The sequence below is a fragment of the Equus asinus genome, chromosome 21 (genome assembly GCF_041296235.1).
Source record: "Equus asinus isolate D_3611 breed Donkey chromosome 21, EquAss-T2T_v2, whole genome shotgun sequence".
NCBI lineage: Eukaryota > Metazoa > Chordata > Mammalia > Perissodactyla > Equidae > Equus > Equus asinus.
Genome location: NC_091810.1, coordinates 57,296,783 through 57,317,559, shown reverse-complemented (window position 1 = coordinate 57,317,559; position 20,777 = coordinate 57,296,783). Strand labels below are relative to the sequence as shown.

Genomic DNA, 20,777 nt, shown 5'->3' with positions numbered 1-20,777 from the left:
TTTTATCGAGTGTTCATTAGCTGTCCTCTGTGCAGGGGATCAGCAGGAAAACACCCAAAGGATGGAAAGCAGACAGAGAAAAAACCCAAAAGGCGGGAGAGGCATCACAGGGCTTCCCCTATGTCCAGAGGCTCAGAAAACAAAAGTAGGGGATTGTAGAGGCATTGCTCTAATGTCAAGATGGTAGAGAAATACACTGGCTCTAATACAGACACTGAGCTTTCTGTTTCCTGTAAGTACAGTCATTGTAGATAAAGCCAGAAAAATACAATCAGGGATTATAAATCAGGTCATTTATTTGTCAGTAATGTGTAATGTTTGTATGTGTCTGTATTAGTCAGAGTTCTCCAGAAAAACAGAGCCAGTAGGATATCCTGTTATATGTGTGTGTGTATATATATATATATGTGTGTGTACAAAATAAGGAGATTTATTATAAGGAATTGGCTCACATGATTATGTAGGCTGACAAATCCTGAAATCTGCAGCTAGAGATCCGGGAGAGCCAATGGTGTAGTTCCTGTCTGAGTCTGAAGGCCTGAGAACCAAGAGAAATAATAGCGTACTTCCACACCAAAGGCTGGAAGACTTCAGACCCAGAAAGAGCTGATGTTTCAGTTTGAGTCCAGAGGCAGGAAAAAGCCACTGTTCCAGTTTGAACACATCAGACAGAAAGAATTCTGTTGCTTGGAGGAGGGTCAGCCTTTTTGTTCTGTTCAGGCCTTCAACTGATTGAATGAGGCCCACCCATGTTAGGAAGAGTAATCATCCAGAAACCATCACAGACACACCCAGAATAATGTTTGACCAAATATCTGGGCACCCTGTGGCCCAGTCAAGTTGATACATAAAATTAACCACAAAATTAACATAAAACTAACCATAAAATCACAGGGTCTGTGATTTCATTGCCCAGAATCTCTGCAGTGATCCTAGTCCCTGGTGCCCTCCTGCACAGTGACGGTAGGGAAGGCCCACTTGTGAACTCTGCCTGGAGTGCCTGGAGGTGCTGGGAGGCACAGAGCAGGAGTCTGACAGACTTTGTAGCTTTCTGTTTAGATGAGGGTTTCTCAGCATTGGCACTATTCACATTTCGGACCAAATAATTCTTTGTTGTGGGGGACTGTCCTGGGTATCATAGGATGTTTAGTAGCAGCCGCTGGCCTCTACCCACTGGATGCCAGTAATACACCCCCAGTTGTGACAACTGAAAATTTCTCCAGACATTGCCAAATGTCTCCTGGAGGGCAATGTAGTCCTCAGTTGAGAACCACTGGTTTAGACTCCCACTCTCTTGTCCCCAACCCCACCCCCCACACTCCTGGTAACCCCATACACTTTGTGCTCAGAGTGTGTGTGGGTGCCCATCTAATACCATTTGAAAACATCTCCCAAGACATGTTGCCACCAAACACTGCCAGCAGAGGCAGTGGAAGCAGCTCCCCAACCTTTACCATACTTACTTCTCAAGAAATTTCCACCATGATTAATAGAAAATGCAATCAAATCTCAAAGGGATGGGAATAATGAGATCTCCCCATGAATTTTCAACTTCCAGACCTGTTCTTATTAGCCAGAGATAAAATTATAGTGTCGCTTCTGTTTAATGGGGGAGGAAGTTTTGCCTAAAGCAGCGTAAGCTTGGAGTCTCCATGGGTATCAGGAGAGTCCATGGTTCAGATGGAGGTCACAGGGCCTATAGGAGCTGGCACCTGGAAGTCCCAGGGTGATAGCATCCAGACTGTAGGAAGCCATGCGTTCCCCATGCAGCTGGGTTTGGAACTGATCTGGCTCCTTCTGCAGTGCAAGGGGCCTTGGTGGAATTTGGGTCTGCAGAGTGTGCCTGGGTTCAGCCATTCATGGGAGAGAGTGCTTCTGGAGCCAGAGGGGACCTCTTTGTTCATTCTTTTATTCCTTTACCAACCAGCCATTTAGTTCTCACTTATTCTGAAGCAGGCATTGGACAAAGTCCTGAGGATTGAACACTTAAGGAGATGGATTTATGAAATAGTAAAACAAAGGTGTTTCAGGTGCTCACGTCATTATCTTGTTATTATCTGTCTTTGAATACAGTCATGTGTCACTTGATGGGGACATGTTCTGAGAAATGCGTTAGGTGATTTTGTCTTTGTGTCAACATCATAGAGTGCGCTTACACAAACGTAGATGGTATAGCCAACTATACACCTAGGCTATATGGTATTAATCTTATGGAATCACCGTCATATATGTTTTCTGTTGTTGACTGAAACATCCTTATGCTTCTAAGAGTTTTATAAGTTTACCTTTCACATTTAGGGAATTGATCCATTTTGAGTTTGTATATTTTTGTATATGGTGTGAGGTAGGTGTCGACCTTCATTCTTTTGCATATACATATCCAGTTATCTCAGCACTATTTGTTGAATAGACTATTTTTTTTGCCATTGAGCTGCTTTGACACCCTTGTCTAAAATCAATTGACCATAAACTTAAGGGTTTATTTCAGGACTCTAAATTCTTTTCTGTTGATCTATATTTCTATCCTTATGCCAGTACCACAGTGTCTTGATTATTGTAGCTTTGTAGTAAGCTGTGAAATTAAGAAGTGTGACTCCTACAACTTTGGGATTTTTTTCAAGATTATTTTGGCTATTCATGGTCCTTTAATTCCATATGAATTTTTGGATCAGCTTGTCAATTCTTGCAAAAGGGCAGCTAGGATTTTAATAAGAATTTCATTGAATCTGTAGATCAATTTTGAGAGTTTTGCTATCTTAACAACATCAAGTCTTCTAATCCATGAACATGGGATGTTTAGTGTACAAGTCTTGAATGTCTTGTGTTAAATTAATTCATAAGTATTTTATTCTTTTTGATGCTATTGTAAATGGAATTGCTTTCTTAATTGTATTTTTTGGAGTGTCCATTTCTAGTATATAGAAATATGATTGATATTTGTGTATCAATCTTGTATCCTGCAACCTTGCTGATCTCAGTTTTTTGGTTCTAATTATTTTTTTGTGTATGTGTATTCCTTAGAATTTTCTATATATGAGATCATGTTTTCTCTGAGTGGAGATAGTTTTACTTTTTTTATTTCCACTGTAGGTGCTTTTTACTTCTTTTTCCTGCCTAATTTCCCTGGCTAGGACCTTCAGAAAAATACTGAATAGAAGTGGTAAGAATGACAGTCTTGTCATGTCCGTTATATTTGGTGGAAAAGCATCCATTCTTTCCCCCTTAAGTATAATGTTAGCGGTGAGTTTTTTGTAGACAGCCTTAATCAAGTTAAGAAAGTTCTCTTCTACTACTAGTTTGTTGAGTGTTTATATCATGAAAGGGTGTTGAATTTTATCAAATACTTTTTATGTATTTATTGAGATGATCATGTGCTATTTGTCCTTTATTCTATTAATATGCTGTGTTACATTGATTGATTTTCACATGTTCAGCTAACCTTGGATTCCTGGCACAAATCCCACTTTCTTATGGTATACATAATCTTATTTTATATGGTGCTGGATTTTGCATGCTAATATTTTGTTGAGGATTTTTAAAATAGATATTCATAAGGGATGTTGACTTATAGTTTTATTTTATTGTGATCTCTTTGTCTGCTTTTGGCATCAGGGTGATACTGGCTTCTGAAAATAAGTTAAGAAGTGTATCTTCCTATTCTGTTTTCTGGGGAAGAGTTTAGGAAAGATTGGTGTTAGTGCTTATTTAAATATGTGGTAGAATTCATTTGTGAAGCCATCTAAACCTGTACTTTTCTTTGTGGGAAGTTTTTGATTATTAATTCAATATCTTTACTAGTTACATATCTATTTTCTATTTCTTCTTGAGTCAATTTCAGTAGGAATTTTTCCATTTTATCTAGGTTACCTGACTTGTTGGCATACAGTTGTTCACAGTATTCCTTTATAATCTTTTTTATGTCTGTGAGGTCAGTATTATAAGGTCAGTATTGATGCTCCTCTTTCATTCCTGATTTTAGTAATTTGAATCTTATACCTTTTCCTTTGCCAGTCTAGCTAAAGGTTTGTCAACTTTGTTGATCTTTTCAGAGAACCAACTTTGGGTTTTGTTGATTTTTCTCTGTTGTTTTTCTATTTCATTTGTTGCCTTTCTTGTCTATTATTTCCTTCCTTGTGCTTACTTGGGTTTATTTGCTTTTATTTTTCTAGTTTTTTAAGGTAGAAGATGGGGTTATTGATTTTGATTCTTCTTCTTTTTTTAATATAGGTGTTTATAGCTATAAATTTACCCCTAAGCACTGCTTTAGCTGCATCTCCTAAGGTTTTCTATCTGTGTTTTCATTTTCATTCATCTCAAAGTATTCTTATTTCTCTTGACCCTTTGGTTACTTAGGAGTGTGTTGCTTAATTTCCATATACATGTGAACTTCCCAAATTTCCTTCTGTTATTGATTTCTAATTTAATTCCATTGTGGTAAGAGAACATATTTTGTATTCTTTCAATTCTTGTAAATTTATTGAGATTTATTTTATAGCCTAATATATGGTCTATCTGGAGAAAATTTCATGTGTGTTTGAGAAGAATGTGTATTCTGCTTTTGCGTGGAGTGTTCTGTAGATGTCCGTTAGATCTAGTTAGCTTATTATGTTGTTGAAGTCTTCTATTTTATTGTTGATATTTTGCTAGTTGTTATATCTATGATTGAAAGTTGATATTGAATTCTCCAACTATTATTGTTGAATTATCCATTTCTTCCTTTAATTCTGTCAGTTTTGCTACAAGGATTTCCTTTAGTATTATTGTAATACTAGTCTGTTAGTAATGTGGTATCTCTGTTTTTGTTTATCTAGAATGTCTTACTTTACCATTTGCTTTTGAAAGATAGTTTTTCTGGATATAGACTTCTTGATTGATAGTACTTTTCTTTCAGTTCTTTGAATATGTCATCCCACTACCTTCTGCCCTCCATAATTTCTGATCAGAAGGCAGCAATTGATCTTATTGAGGATCCTCTGTATGTGATAAGTCACTTCCTCTCATTGCTTCCAAGATTCTGTCTTTTCTTTTGATAGTTTGACCAAGATGTGTCCAGGTGTGCATCTCTTTGAGTTTATTCTACCTATAATTCATCGAGCTTCTTGGATGAGCAGATTAATGCTTTTCGTGAAATTTGGGAAGTTATCTACCATAATTTATTCAGATTTTCTTCTACTTCTTTTTCTCACTCCTGATTTTCTGGTGTACTTAATGATGTTCCACAAGTCTCTAAAGATCTCTTCATTTTTCTTTAGTCTTTTTCCTTTTGTACCTCACACTGGATAATCTCAGTTTTGAACAATCTGAAAACTTATCTTCAAGTTACCTGATTCTTTCTTCTGCCAATTCAGATATGCTGTTGAGTCCTTCTAGTGATTTTTTCATTTCAGTTATTGCATTTTTCAACTCCAGAATTTCTACTTGGTTCTTTTTTACAATTTCTCTCCCTTCATTGATATTTTCTGGTGAAACATCATTCTTACTTTTCCTTAATTCTTTAGACATAGTTTCCTTTGTTTCTTTAATCATGTTTATAAAAGATAATTTAAAGTCTTTGTCCAGTAAGTCCAATATATGTCCTTCATCACAGACAGTTTCTATTAACTGTTCTTCCCCTGTGTGAATCATTTTCCTGTTTCTTTACATGTCACATTTTTTTTTTAAAATTGGACATTTCAAATAATGTAACATGGCCACTCTGAAAATCAGATCTTCCTTTCCCCTGGGTTTGTTATTTCTGTTTTTTTGTTTAGTAGCTTTTCTGGACTAATTCTATAACTCTTGTAATCTTTGTCATGTATGGCCACTGAAGCTGTTTTTGGTTAGCTTAGTGGTCAGTTGCTTGGACAGAAATTTCCTTAATGCCTTGAATCAGTATGTCTCCCAGACTTTGCCAAAGGGACTCTGTGTTTGTGTTGGAGTATGTGTCCAGTGCTGTGGCAGGCAATTTACACCTCTGTCTTAGCCTTTGCTTCTTGCTTATTCAGTACCTGAAGCTTCATCTAGAGATGAGAGATTAGTCTTTTTATCTCATTTTTGGGCATATGCACAGCTCTGTGTATGCACACAGCCCTGTACATATACCTGGCCTTGCAGATTCCTGGGAATGTATAGGAGCTTTTCAAAGCCTCCTGTGGACATCTCATTCTCCAGTTTTTCCTTTTAAGTGTTATCTCTAATTGATAATTCTGCTCCATGCCTTTATCTGGGCCCTCTTCTGTTCTTTTCACTCTCAATTTATAGAATCCTGTGCACTTCCCAGACTGAGCATGGCTCATTGTCTGTGTGAGATAGTCTGTTACACTCCCAGATGTTTGTGGAACAAGTGAATATTTACAGACTCTGTAATGTAAGGAAAATTCCTCAACTATATGATATGTGGTGTTTTACCATGTTGCATCTAAAGCTCTTATTTGGCACTTAGAATAGGAATCCTTTTTGGATGAACCTTTCTTTGCAGCCTCCCACCTGTCAGGCATGTACTTGAAGTGTGGGAGGTATTTATATTCTTGAAATATGTTGAATATCCTTCAGTTCCTGATGCTGGTTTGACAAGGCTGCTGGCTCTGGGTTCGGCAGAGCTGACCTTTTCAAACCAAGCCATATCTGTTACTGAAAGCTTGATATCATTTGCTAGAAGGTAAACATTTGTCTACTGGGATGTGTGACAGAAGACAACCTGCTTCACATTCCTTAGTGTAGCCCACCAAATAGATGTGATATGAAATTGACATTTGTTTTGGGAAATAAAGATATGTATATATACACACACACAATTTTAATTTTTTTTTTGAGGAAGATTAGCCCTGAGCTAACTGCTGCCAATCCTCCTCTTTTTGCTTAGGAAGACTGGCCCTGAGCTAACATCCATGCCCATCTTCCTCTACTTTATATGTGGGATGCCTACCACAGCATGGCTTGCCGAGCAGTGCCATGTCTCCACTCGGGATCTGAACCGGTGAACCCCGGGCCACTAAAGCGGAACATGCAAACTTAACCACTGCACCACTGGGCCGGCCCCCAATTTTAATTTTTAATTGTAGCAAAATATACATAACATAAAATTTAGCATCTTAACTATTTTTAAGTGTACAGTTCAGTAGTGTTAAGTATATTTGCATTGTTGTGCAATCAGTCTCTAAAGCACTATATTTTTAATGTTGAATCCTATAAGCTGAAACTCTCTTAATTATTCAAGATTGATGAACCAGTTGGGGGGTTGTCCCAATCCTCTGGATCTATGTCCTCCTCCCTGATGAAGCAATCCTCATATCCATATGCTCATTATCAGCCAGGAGGGAACCCAGGGAGAGAGGAGGGTTAGGATCCATTTCTGTTCATCTTAGCCAGCTTAGGTTACTGCATTGGTGGACAAGGAGCCTAAGATATGGGTTAGATGAGGTTTGAGCCTTTTGGGTGGATTGCAATGAATTATGCTACTTGGAGGCAGTGTGTCACAGTAGGCAGAGCATTGACTTTGGAGTGAGACCGATGTCTGTTTGAATGACTAGATTTATAACCTTGGGTAAGTCTCTGAATCTCTCCAAGCCTGTTTCTCTATAAGAAGAATGCAATTGATATCTGTTGCCTAGTTAGGTATGGACTTATATAATTGCTATTACTAGCTATTATGTGTTTGTGAAAACCAGAAATCAATTTTGTCTCTATCATTCCCTTTTACTTAGAATATTTATCTCCTCCCCCCCCAAAAAAATCTCTACTGTAAAAATTTGTATCTGTCCCTGTGTTTTATAGTCCCAATATTATCTAATCAATGAATTTACATGGCTATTTCTAAAAAGCTGTATGTATACTTGGTAATAACAGTTGACGTTTTCAAACTTTAGTTTAGAATGCCTAGAAGACGGTTTCAGCTCCTCTTCAGGTGAGGAAGTAAGAATCCTATTATTCATACGTGTGGTTCTGCCAGTTAGAGTTTTTTGATTGCAAGGGACAGGAATCACCTTTAGCTTACTCAAGGAAATTTTGGAAAGAGACTTGGAGACCTCAGAGCGAGAGGAACTAGAATGGCTCTAAGGATCTTGGTCCTTGGTAGTGTGAATAGATGGGGAATGTCTTCATCAAGGGGTCTTCAGAATTACTCAGCTCCAACTACAAATGGTCTTTGGTTACTTGGTACGGGATTCAAATTTGTGGGGACAAAGTATCATCAGCCTGGCATGAGTCCTGTGCCTGTATTTTGCCTGGAGTGACAAAAACTTCAAAATGGATAGTTCCGCTAAGAGCACAGAAAATGTGGGAATGGAAGTTCCCGAGAATGAAGTTAGGTGGTGTTACCAAATTGCTGGGCCTGGGGGGTGAAAATTGAGCAGGGATAAACAACATCTGTCTACTCTCAAAGCACAACTTTATAGGAACTGCATGAGTTGACTAAAGCCTGGTAGGCAGAAGCCACTTTGATGTGAAGGGAATAAACACTTTGATGCTGTAAATTCGCAGGCTGTGAGACACCTCTCCCCAGCCTCTGAATCTTTTCCAATGTTTGGATATTCAACTGGTAAAAATTTATAAAGTAGTAAATGGGGCTGTGAAAAGTCATGTTATCTGAGAGATGGCTTCAGGATCTAGTGGGATTCTGATTTTTGTCTATCAAGGGAGATGTTTTAGGATTCATTCCTTCAAAGTAGAAAGGTAGAGAGCCTAGAGCCCAAAGTCAATCTGTATCTGATTCCACCTCTTTGACTTCCACTGGCATTACATCAGACAAGTGTTTAATCGAGCTGAGCATCAGTTTTATCATCTGTAACATGGGAGTGATAATTCCACCTTTCGTAGTTTTATTGGTGTTAAATGACAATATCTGTTGCACCTAGTGTACTCTCTGATAAACCTAAGGTGCTGATATACCTTCCCCCAAACTTCTTACCACCCTTAGAAAACATTTATTCAACATCTTCCTGACTAAGCATTGAGGAAATAAAGACTGACAATGTATGGGCTCTGCCTTCAAAGAGCTCTGTCATAAACTGACAGTTGCAGGCTAGCAGCCTGAGATGCAGAGGCAGAGGGATGGGCGGTAAGAAATGGAGGCACCTAGCCTGGTCAGAGAAGCTTTTCTAGAGTAGAGATGGATCCTGAAGTGGGGGAGCTGCGTAGGTGAAATGATGAGGAGGGGCTAGAGTATAGTCATGCCTAGGGTACGGACAGGGTCATGGGCCGAGAGCTGGCCAGGGTTCACTTGGATGGGAAGGACTTGGGATCTCAAGCCAGGAAGTTGTGTCTTTTCCTGTTCCTGGAAAACCTCTTTAGCAAAGTGTAATACTTCTGGATATCTTTACTTTGTCCTGAAGAAGGAGGGAGGGGAAACCTGGTGCAGACTGAATAATGTGCAGGCATATGGATGCCAGGAAGGGCTAGATCAGGCTGCAGGAAGCGTCATTATTACTTTCCAAATTAAGAGCTGACATGGCACAGAATTCTCAAATGATGCAGATAGAATAATGTTTTCATTTAGCCAGAGCAAAGCCTAAATTTCTTAATAGATGTTTCCTCCTGGCTGTAAGACTGCCTGAAGGTTAGTAAAGATTGTTTTCTTTTGTTTTAGTTTTTAATTTTCTATCCATTTTAGGAAATACTTATTTAAAAGGGTATTTGCAATCAGTATTCATGTCTTTCTCCTAAATCCTATAAATGAAGGAAGCCAAAGGAAACCAAAATATATACTTGAATGCAAATTCTAGGTGGTTAAAAAAATCACTATTTTTTATCTGTCTTACCCCAAGTTAACTTGTATTTTTCCATTGAACACTCCAAACTCAAACAGCCTTTATTTATGAGCTTAATTTCAGCAGATGCTTCATCCGCTCCTTGAGCACCAGGGGAGTGTGATAACAGGAGTTTCTTTGGGTCTCAGCAGAAGCTTGTACCATAGTCGGTGATATACTGACTGATAAGTCTTTTCGTGTGAAATGAACAGTGTCCTGTCTTCAGGTTTTCTGATCTTGATTCCTGCCAGAGAAGTGATAATGTTTGTATTTCAGCTGAGGGTTTTATTCTCTGCAAGCTTCTTTCTTGTGTAGGTGGGCTGTCAGACCTGCTGGAGATTTACTGGAATTTAATGACACATGCCCCTGGCACCTTTCAGTTCTCTGCAGCTACATCCTGTGCTAGAAGCCAGTGAGGGTTAACCTAACCTAAGAAGCTGATGCCTCTGGGGGAGGCAGATTGTACTCTGAGAACCCCGAGTAGGAAGATTCTAGGCCATATGCTTGAATATATGCCAATTAAGTTAAATCTTTTGGTTTAGCTGTGGGCTTCAAGTGTGTAAAACTGTTTGCAGTTGGAATGTCTGTCACTTAAAATTTAAATAAATGTGAGTTTGTGATTCAAGTTCACATTTGAAAGCAGCGTAAACTTTAGGACTGTCCTTTAAAAATTGTCTTCATACGCATGAAGGGAAAGATTTGGTCAGTGTGATTGTTTCTTATAGTGACCGTTTGAGCAGAGGAGGAGGATGGTGAACAGGTTAGGAACATGGATTCAGGAGTCAGGTCTCCTCAGCTTGTAGTTCAGCACAGCCACTCACCAGTCGGCCATTTATTTAACTCTCTGTGCCTCAGTTTCCCTCAATGAAAGAATAGAAACTATAATAACTATAATATGATTCTTGAGAGACTTTAGAGCAGAGCCAGCCACAAATAACACATTCCATAAAAAATATTAGCCCCTGTTGTTATTCATTAACAGTCATCGTCATTGTTAACATCACTTAGACCCACACGTTCGGCAATAGAGATAGCGTTTGCAGAGGCTGTGATGATGATGAAAATGTCTGTTATCTAGAATCATTTTTTAACTTCCTAAAAACAATTTCTAATGTTATGAGCATAAAGTAGAGATTATGATAATAAAAAAGGCTTACAAATTTCCAAGCATTTTATATGTATTATATAATATTACACACAATGTAGCAAAAACTGAACCCAGTACAAGCTGCTGTATATGCTATAAAGTTGTCTGTATATGTCACATGTTACGATGCCCCCAAAACTATTATTAAATATTTTTGTATCTCTTTGTGTTCTTGGCCCTGGAGGTCCATTTATAAAATATGGACTACTGGTGAATTTTCTGTCTCATGGCCCAGCTTTATTTTTCAGAAATCATGTTATTTTTCATTTACTTTCTTCTCCAATATGAATATAATATATATAATAGTGTATATATATATATTTTTTTTTTGGATTATAAAGTTAATAAATATTTATATAGAGGAATGTGAAGAATATTACTGTCTTAATTCCAGCTGTCTCTCTATACAATTTAGTCTAATTTTTGAACAGTGGGTTCCTGGTACTTTCAGACGGTGCTCAATGAACATTTTTGAAGATATATTTACTACGTATCTTCATACCAAATGTGTTTTCTAAAGCATTTTTTACTGAACAATATATCAAGGAGATATCAATGGATGTAGGTATACAAAATTCTCTTTCTTCTTAAAGTGCAGAGATTATGAAGCAATTTAAATTCATTGTACAAATTGACTTCAATACAAATACTGCAGCTTCTGATTTTTTTGTACTATTTCATATATTTTTGTGAATTCTCTAATTTTTACCCTTTGAGTCCTTTTGTTTTAAATATACCTCATATGTTGAATATAAAGTTGGTCGTTATCTTTCTTTAACCTAGTTTGAGAGTTTTTTAAAGTGGTTTTGTCTCATTTATAGCTATTATAAATTACATGTTGGTCTTATTCCTGTTGTCTTCTATTTGTCTGCTAATCCTAACATCTAAGTTATCTCAGCAAATGTTTCCTTTTTCGCTTGACCTTGGGTTCATGGTGGTGAACTCTCTCCACCATGTTGCTGACGTCACTCCTCCAATTTTTTTCTATAATAAACAACATGAACATCCTTTTACAGACGTATTGCATATTTTTCCAATTTCTTGAAGAAAATTCTTAAATTTAAATGGCTGGGTCAATGTTTAAGCATATTTGATAATTACTGCCAGATTGCTATCTAAAACATTTACACTTATATTCCTCTTACTAGTGTATATGAGTGCCCATGTTCTCCAAATCTTATTAAATGAAAATTACAACCTATTGTAATTAGCAGTGCTTGGTTACTGGTGATATGGAACATTTTATTAAACTATGTTTTGGACATTGATAGTTGCTAAATTGCATTTTTTCATGAGTTTTGTAATTTTATCTTTTAGAGAACTTTATATTTTCCTTAGTATTTTAAAAGGATGCTTAATGTATTAAAATAATCATCTGTCTTGTTTTTCTGCAGATTTTCACTTGCCTTTTAATTTATTCATCTTATTTTTTGCTGTGAACTTTCTTATTTTATGCAGTAAAAGGTTGGGTGCTATTCTTAGGTTATCCATCAAGTTTGCATAAACTTTTACCTATTCTCAATTCCTTTATGAGGAGACTTAATATTGTAAAGATGGAAGTTCTTCCCCATAATTGGTACATTCCTCAATCAATAAGATATTTATTTGAATTTTTACTCCTAACTTCGGAGTAAAATGATGTTAATCATTTTATCTAGGGACATAAATGGATAATGATAGGCAGACAGTTTTGAAAAGGAAAAATAATGAGAGGTGATTTGCAATACCAGGTTTTAAAATGTGTTACTGGCCTGGGATCAGCTGGTACATCACCAGCTCGGGACAGGTCAGGACAGAAATTCCTGAGAAAGACCCATGTGTGTCTGTGTGTCTATCTATCCATCTATCTGTCTATCTGTTCATGGACCATCTAAGTCAGATAGATTGGTCAATAAATGGTATTGGGACAGTTGACCAATCATGTCAGGTATGTGAGATGTCTAAGGACCATTTGTTAGTGATTTAAAGAAAATGAAGTGATAAAAGAAACAAAAAAAAAAGAGGAAAATTTATTGCAGAGACAAAAGGGCATTTGGTGGCATTCTCAGGCAGAAGTACTGTGGGCCACCAAGATCAACACACCCTGGCCGAATGTTAGTGTCATTCCCAGGAGAGAGACTCTGATATGGGTCAGATGATACCCCTGGTCCAAACAGCTGTGCCCTGGTGATGTAGGCATGTCTGCTCTGGGCCATTCCTGTGTGTGGGTAAAGGAGAAGTCTCGGAGGAAAAAGGGGCTGTTCATGGCAGGGATAACACCCTCGAAGGTGAAGGAATCGAAATCAGTGAGCCCTCCAGCCCAAGTACCACTCGCTCCAAACAATAGTCATAGTGAAAATACATCTCTGATCATTTGTGTGTTTTTCCCCTTCCCAGGCCAAGTTCTTTTCTCTTTTATCCTCTCTTAGCAAGTGGCTTAAATGGGAGAGTCCTAACATTTAGATTCCTTTGTAGGAATTAGAAATTTCTTTTCATTTCTAGTCAAGAGCTAGCCATGGTCAAGAGGGAACCCCAGCAGTATTTACTCTTTATCGCTTTTAGGACTTGGATAATCCAAGTTAACCTCTTTACTTCTCTCTCTGTATGAAGTGCATTGTCCCACACAGACACACAGACACACACAAACTTCCTGTGGATTTATAAAGGTCTCATTCAAGCAATTGTCCTTGGACCCTTCTGTTCTCGGTACCTTTCTAGAATGTCGCTTATGTAGACATTGACCTTCATGAAGAAGCTCCCATTGTGTATGTATATAGTATTCTTGGAATGTATATTTTTTTTCATTTGCAAGGTTTGTGCTAACCAGTTTCCTGTAGAAGTATCTATATCCTTCCTGATGTTAGTTATTCTAGCCGGGAATAGTATAATTCTACCTTTGTTTTGATCTTTTCACTTTAATGTTGCATTCATTTGATTTCCTTTTAAGTCATCAGCTTCCTCTAAAGCTCATCTAACTCTAGCTTCTTATGATAATTACATTCAAAAAACACAGTTAAATAAATTCAGTAATTATATTAGAGTAGCTACTGGGGTTTGTCCTCATGGGATGGACTTAACGGCAATATTTCCCAGAGAGTCGTTTCTTTGTATGTGAAGAGGCAGCTGTTATCAAAGAAAGGTATCTGGAGACAAATACATTTGAGACAGGCAGGGCTAGACAAAATCAAACTGGCCCTTTACCGGCAGACTTCTGAGAGGCTCTGATAAACTTATATGCGTTGTTCATCCCCAAGAGGGCAATACCGTTGGAAGCATTTCTCAAATTTACTTCATCGCAGAGCTTCCCTTTCTCAGACTGCTTGTGGGAACAGTAACCCAAGAAAAACGTGTTAGGGAAATGGTGATATAATTAAACCTTGAAGGTGTATTAATTTTCTCATTACTAAATTTTAAAATGTATTCTCTCTGCTGCCATATTAGTTAGCTATCAACCAGAGACATGCGGGGGCGGGAGCCTCGGTCTGCAAGTCAGGAGCATCCGAATGGGCTTTTTGTCTAGGAGATCGCCTCCTTCTTCTGGGCTTGCCCTCTCTCATCTTTAAACGAAAGGGTCATACCTACGTGACCTCTGACTCACAGGCACTGAGGCTTCTCGAGCTCTAAGGTGCTATTTCTCTTGTTGCATGGGGAATCTAACTGTGTTTCTCGTAGAAAAGGGAGGAAGCTTTTAGCATTAAAAGGTGTTCTCATTATTCTCTGTCTTGTCCATTTAGAGCTATTTTGTTTATTTGTGTGCAGAAACATTTATCCCTCTTGAGTCCCAACCATTCTTTCTAGATTTGATATGATCGAAGCTGCCACTTCTGTCTTTTACTACCTGGGCCTCTTAGAATCGTGTTGAGAATTCTCAGAAACCAAACAGCAGTGAAGTGAAGTGAGGGGGACAGATGTGTCACCTTCTGGGAAACTCTGAAGTGCCATTATCACCTTTAATGGGGTATTTTAGAGGAAGAAGTCAGTCTGCATTTCCCCTGTGCCAGCGAATCAGTTTCTTCCTGCTCATCAGGAGACTAGAAGATGGCAGCTTATGAAGCGTCTTTCTTACCTTTGCAGCGTAAGGGTGGAGTCTTACTCCTGATACTTCTGCGAACCAGCAGGTGTACCAGGTTCTCTCCCCTCCCCCATCCCTGACCCCCTCCCCCTCGACAACATCACTTGGGCAAAGTGGACCAAAGATTTACTTTTGACAAATAGCATTACTGGCATGAAAAAAAAATTTTTTTTTAAATAGTTGGAATTCCTGTTGTGATTTGTTGGTTAAATCTTGAGATTAGTTTGCATCATACAGTCATGAGGTTTTAAATCATTTAACAAAAGACTTTTAAGGACTGAAACTGTTCTGTTCTCTACATTTATTGCCATTATTTCGAGACTAACACTCTTCATGTGAATAGCAACCAAGTAATAGGATCTCCTGTTCTTAGCTGTCACATGCTAGAAAGAGAGGGCAGCGAGCTCTGGACCTCAAGTTTGGAAACCTGAGGTCTCGAGTTGCCCTCTGCATCTCACAGGGAGTAAAGGTGTGTGCTCTGAGCCAGACAGAGAGACAGTCAGACCCTAGCTGTCCTTATCCTAGGCACTTATCCTAGGTGGAACGTGTAACTGTGAATCTGCATTTTCTCACTTTCTCATCTGTAGGTGGTGGCAATGGAAGCGACTGTCTATAAGATTTTGTGGGAGTTAAGAATATTAAATGTAACATATATGTATATGTAGTATAAATGTATATATATATGAAAAACTAAAGCATCTGGAACATAGTAGGTATTCAATCAATAATGGTAGATTTGTCAAAGTCATTATCATTATTTTTTATTATAATTCTCAGCACATTCCTTGAACAATGTTTCAAATATTTGCCTTAGTTATCATGTATTCGTTATGATTCATGATATGAAATATCTGGTTTAATTATAATGAAATTAGATTACTTTTGTTTAGCATTAGGTTTATTTTACTTTATATGCATATGAAAGACACCTTACACACTAAAGTGTATTTAACTTGAACTTTTGAATAATCAGCAGCAGCAGAAGCACTGTGTCTCCAGTGAGACGGCACGTTACTGATGGCTTTGAGGCCCCTGTCTGGTTATCCCCAGTCAAGTCCTCTTTCCCCCTCAGAGCTCCCATTTTGCTGTTTATAGTTTACCACATTTATTCCTAAAAAATGTATATTCTTTGGCTTTCTATGTTTTTGAACTTTATATAAAAGGAGTCAGACTGTATGCATGCTGTGCATGTGTGTACATGTGGCATGCTTCTCTGTCTCAACATTATGTTTTTAAGATTCATTCATGATGATGAATATACTTACAGCATGTCCTTTTTCACTGCATTAGTGTATTCCATTGTATGAAACAAATATATGCTATTGATCTTTCCTCCTGTTTATGGGTGTTTGGGGTAGTTTTCATGTTTTATTTATTTTGTTTTATTTTATTTTTTACTTTTTTTGAGTGATTGCTATTAATGTTTTGCTGTTAGGTTGAACTGTGTGAAATAGGCATTTTTATAGGTACAAACTTAGAAATTTAATATGATTGAACCCAATTCCTATCTCTTGTTGCATATTTGCAAGATTCTATCAGAGGAACATAACTAGATGTGGCAGAAATGCTGGTTCATTCCGGAGATGCATCTTCAACTTTGAAAATGATACCTAATTGTGTTACAAAGAGATTGCACCAATTTATAGTCACTATATGAAATTTACCATTGTCCCACCTCCTGTTAACACTTGACAAAGACCATTTGGGTGGGTGTGAAATGTGGTTATAATTTGCAATTCTCTACCTGCTAATGAAATCAAGCATATTTTCATATGTGTTATTTGCCATTTCTGTTTCTTCTTCTATATAAAAATGTGGAGGTTACTTTGGAACTGGTTAATGAGTAGCAGCTGAAAGAGTTTTGATGCTAGAAGACTTAGGCATGTTAGAAAAAGCCTAAGTCACCTCAGAAACTGTTGGTAGAGAAACATGAGTGTTAAGGTACTTCTGGTGAGGTTTCAGATGGAAACAAGGAACTTATTATTGGAAAGTGGAGGATCCTTATTATGAAGTGACAGTGAATTTGGCTGAATTGTGTTCTAGTGCTTTGTGGAAAGTGGAACTTCTAAGTGATGAACTTGGGTATTTAGCGGAGGAGATTTCTAAGCCAAGTGTTGAAGGCATGGCCTGGTTTCTCCTTGCTGCTTATAGTGAACTGTGAGAGCAGAGAGATAAATTGAAGAAATTGTTAGGCAAAAAGAACCAGAACTTGAAGATTTGGAAAATTCTCAGTCTATCTATACTGCAAAAAATGAGAAGTCATGTCGATAGAGAACATCAGGGGTGCGACTGGACAATGAATTGCTAAAGAGGTTGTGAGTGTGACATGAATTTTGGGGGGCCAAATGGTGAAGTGTTATGAGCTGAGTTGTGTTACCCCAAAATTCATAATCCCAGTTATTGTTGAAGTTGTTGAAGTCCTAATGCCAGGACCTCAGATTATGATGGTATTTAGAGACAGGATATTTAAAGAGGCAATTAAGTGAAAATGAGGTTATTAGAGTGGACTCTAATCCAGTATGACTGGCTTTCTTAGAAGAAGGAGAAATTTAGACATAGATAAGTTCAGAGGGAAGACCGTGTGAAGACACAGGGAAAAGACAGCTGTCTATAAGCCAGGGAGAGAGAGGCTTCAGAAGAAACCAGCTCTGCTGACATCTTGATCTCAGACTTTTAGCCATCAGAACTGTGAGAAGATTAATTTCTGTTGTTTAAGCTAGCTAGTCTCTGGTTCTCTGTTACAGCAGCCGTAGCGAACTAGTACATCTGCTTGTGTGCCAATGCCACTCTGTCTTGATCAATGCAGCTTTGTAAAAAGACATTCAGTATTGAGGAGAGGTAGTGAAAGTGAACATTCCTGCCTTTTCCCTGATCGTTAGGGGAAAGCATTCAGTCTTTCATCATTGACTATGATAGTTGTAGGTTTTTTTAATTTTTATTTTTTTAAAATCCCTTTATATGATTAAGGAAGTTTCCTTGTAGTCTTAGTTTGCGGAGGGTTTCTGTTATGAATGGGGATTGAATTTTGTCAAATGATTTTTCTGCATCTATTGAAATGATCATATGATTTGTCCCTTTTATTCTCTTAATGTGATGAATTACACTGATTTTTGAATGTTGAACCAACCTTGCATTGCTTAGATAAAACCCACTTGGTCATTGTATGTAATCCTTTGGACATCTCACTGGATTGGTTCCACTAATATTTTGTTGAGGATGTGTGCATTCATGTTATGATGGCCTTTAGTTCTGGGCAGTTTCCTGGAATTATTTATTTGATTTCATCCTTGAGTGCAGCCATTCATTAAAAATGATTTTTAAAAATGTAGTTTCCCATAATTTTTAGGTATACACTGCTAAGAGGTGTTTCTTTGAAATATCATCTTTTCTACTGCTAAGAAAATGGCTAAATAAGATTATTTTACTGTTTTTTTCTTTTGCAAAAGAGAGTTTAGTGATTTATGGTTTATATTTCATAGTCATGTAATGAAAACTTCAAAAGATATAGTATATATAGGATTTTTTTTTTTTTTTGGTGAGGAAGATTGGCCCTGAGCTAACATTTGTTGACAATCTTCCTCTTTTTTTGCTTGAGGAAGATTGTTGCTGAGCCAGCATCCGTGCCCATCTTCCTCCACCTTATGGATTGGCCACGGATGTTAGCTCAGGGCAAATCTTCCTCAGAAAAAAAAAAATACTACCTTATATAAACACTGCACTTAATTCTATTTTAATAACAAAATTGGTTGATTTTGTCCATCCAGAGCTCTTATTTTGCCCTCAATGTGTGGTCTCTCTTTTGATTTCTCAGGTCTTGTTTTGTCGTCTGTGTTTGGTATTAAATCATGGGGAGGAAGCTGGACCTGTCTGGTCTGACTGATGATGAAACAGAGCATGTTCTCCAGGTGGTTCAGCGAGACTTCAACCTTCGAAAAAAAGAGGAAGAACGACTAAGGTGAGATTTTTCTATTGCCCTGAGGGGTACAGTGAACCGTGTATGGACAAGTGGAACAGGTTTCCCGAGAGTGTTCCTTGTTGCTGGCTCTGAGTTTGGAAGTCTTTATGTCATGTAAACACACACTTATGTTTATACAAAGAATGCTCTGCCCTTTGTAGAAAGGCTCGCCAGCTTCAACACTGGGTATCATGATGTCAGTCCGGAAATGTGCCTGATCACACTCCCAATCAAGGTGTTGTTCGGGCTGCTTACCTTGTAACTTATTACCTGTAGAATGGATGGAGTTTGTGATGACAGTGGCTGTTCTGAGCTCGCTCCTGGCTTTAGTTTTCCTGTTGGCAGGTGCTACTGAAGAATAACCAAAGTGTTATGTGAACAGTTCTTGGGAGAATTAGACTCATATGTGTACAATCTTCTGTTAGAATGCTCAGCTACCATGGTACAGGGACAGAGCTCTGAAGACCTGATACGAGGAAAGTGACCGTCAGATTGGGATGGGATCACCTGGCCCATGACCACCCTCCTTGTGTTATGGAGGAGGAACCTGAGGCCCAGAGAGTGTGTCTTTTGACTCCTCTGCAGTTGATATTTCCTCATGGAATGTTCTGGGATGTACTGTTGCTGCTCGGTTGGGCAGAGTGAAGGAGTCAGAGTGATAGAAATGAGGTCATGTGTTGGGCCACATGGATTTCCATCTTCTTCCCTAGGTTTGGGAAGTTCTCTGCTATTATTTCTTTGAACAAGCTTTCTGCTCCATTCTCCTTCGCTTCTCCCTCTTGAATACCTATAATTCTTATGTTGCATTTCCTAATTGAGTTGGATATTTCTTGGAGATTTTCTTCATTTCTTTTTTGTCTTAGTTCTCTGTCCTCCTCTATCTGGAGCATTTCAACATGTCTGTCCTTTATTATGCTGATTTGCTCCTCTATGATGTCTCCTTGAGCATTCAGGGAATCCATATTTTGTTTTACCTCTTCCATTGTGTCTTTCATCTCCAATATTTCTGATTGATTCTTCTTTATAGTTTCAGTCTCTTTTGTGAAGTAGCTCCTGAACTTGTTGAATTGTTTCTCTACATTCTCTTTTAACTTGTTGAGTTTTTTGATGATGGCTATGCTGAATTCTCTGTCATTTAGATTACATATTTCTGTGTCCTCAGGACTGATTTCTGAGTACTTGTCATTTTCTCTCTGGTCTGGAGATTTAATATAATTTTTGATACTGCTAGAGGGCGTGGCTCTGTTTTTGCACATCATGGTATTATTTGGTTCCAGTTATGCCTATTGCCCCTGGGTGGGGTTCAAGAGCCACATATTCTGAGCCCTGTGCATTCCACCGAGATCCCAGGCACTGGAGCCAGTGCTGGGCAGGTGACTGGGAGGGGTGCTTTCCTCTGTGTGCTCTTGGAGTTTTCTTGTTCTGCCTTGCTATCTGCTCCCCTGGAGTGTTGGGGTGATTTCATCAAGGTAGTAGTGGGAGTCGTGAAGGAAAACAAAGCAGGGAAAGAGAGCAGAGACTGATCTGAGGTGGGCAGGGTGTGATTTTTTCCATGGGCTGCTCAGGGAAAACCTCCCTGGTGAGATCTGAGCAGAGACCTGAAGGAAGTGAAGGAGGGAGCTGTGCAACTGTCGGGGTAACATCAAGCAAGGCAGAGGGAAGAACAAATGTCAAGTTTCTGATTCAAGGACATACCTTGTCTGTTTCCAGAGGAGCTAGGAGGGAGTGATCTGGGGGCGGGGGTGCAGTAGTAGAATGAAGTCCACGCAATAGCTGGAGCCCAGTGACATAATAGTAAATCTGTGGTAAAGCCCTTGAGATAGTTTTTAGCTATCCAAGCAGAGATGTCAAGTTGGCATTTGTATATATGCACCTAGAGTTCAGGTGGGAAATCCAAGCTGG

The 20,777-nt window shown here is 38.3% G+C and overlaps 1 protein-coding gene across 8 annotated transcripts in view; it reads left to right on the top strand.

Annotated features, from left to right (window-relative positions):
- Positions 1-20,777, top strand: part of MYRIP (myosin VIIA and Rab interacting protein) — a 339,379-nt gene that overhangs the window by 21,385 nt on the left and 297,217 nt on the right. For 7 of the 8 annotated variants that reach the window (XM_070492581.1, XM_044754350.2, XM_014859642.3 and 4 more), the window contains one exon: positions 18,732-18,875. In XM_070492581.1, the coding sequence (XP_070348682.1) occupies positions 18,766-18,875 (110 nt within the window). In that variant the 5' untranslated portion in view covers positions 18,732-18,765. Of the gene's footprint in view, positions 1-18,731; positions 18,876-20,777 lie in introns of those variants that run through there. The other variant, XM_070492579.1, reaches the window with a different exon arrangement.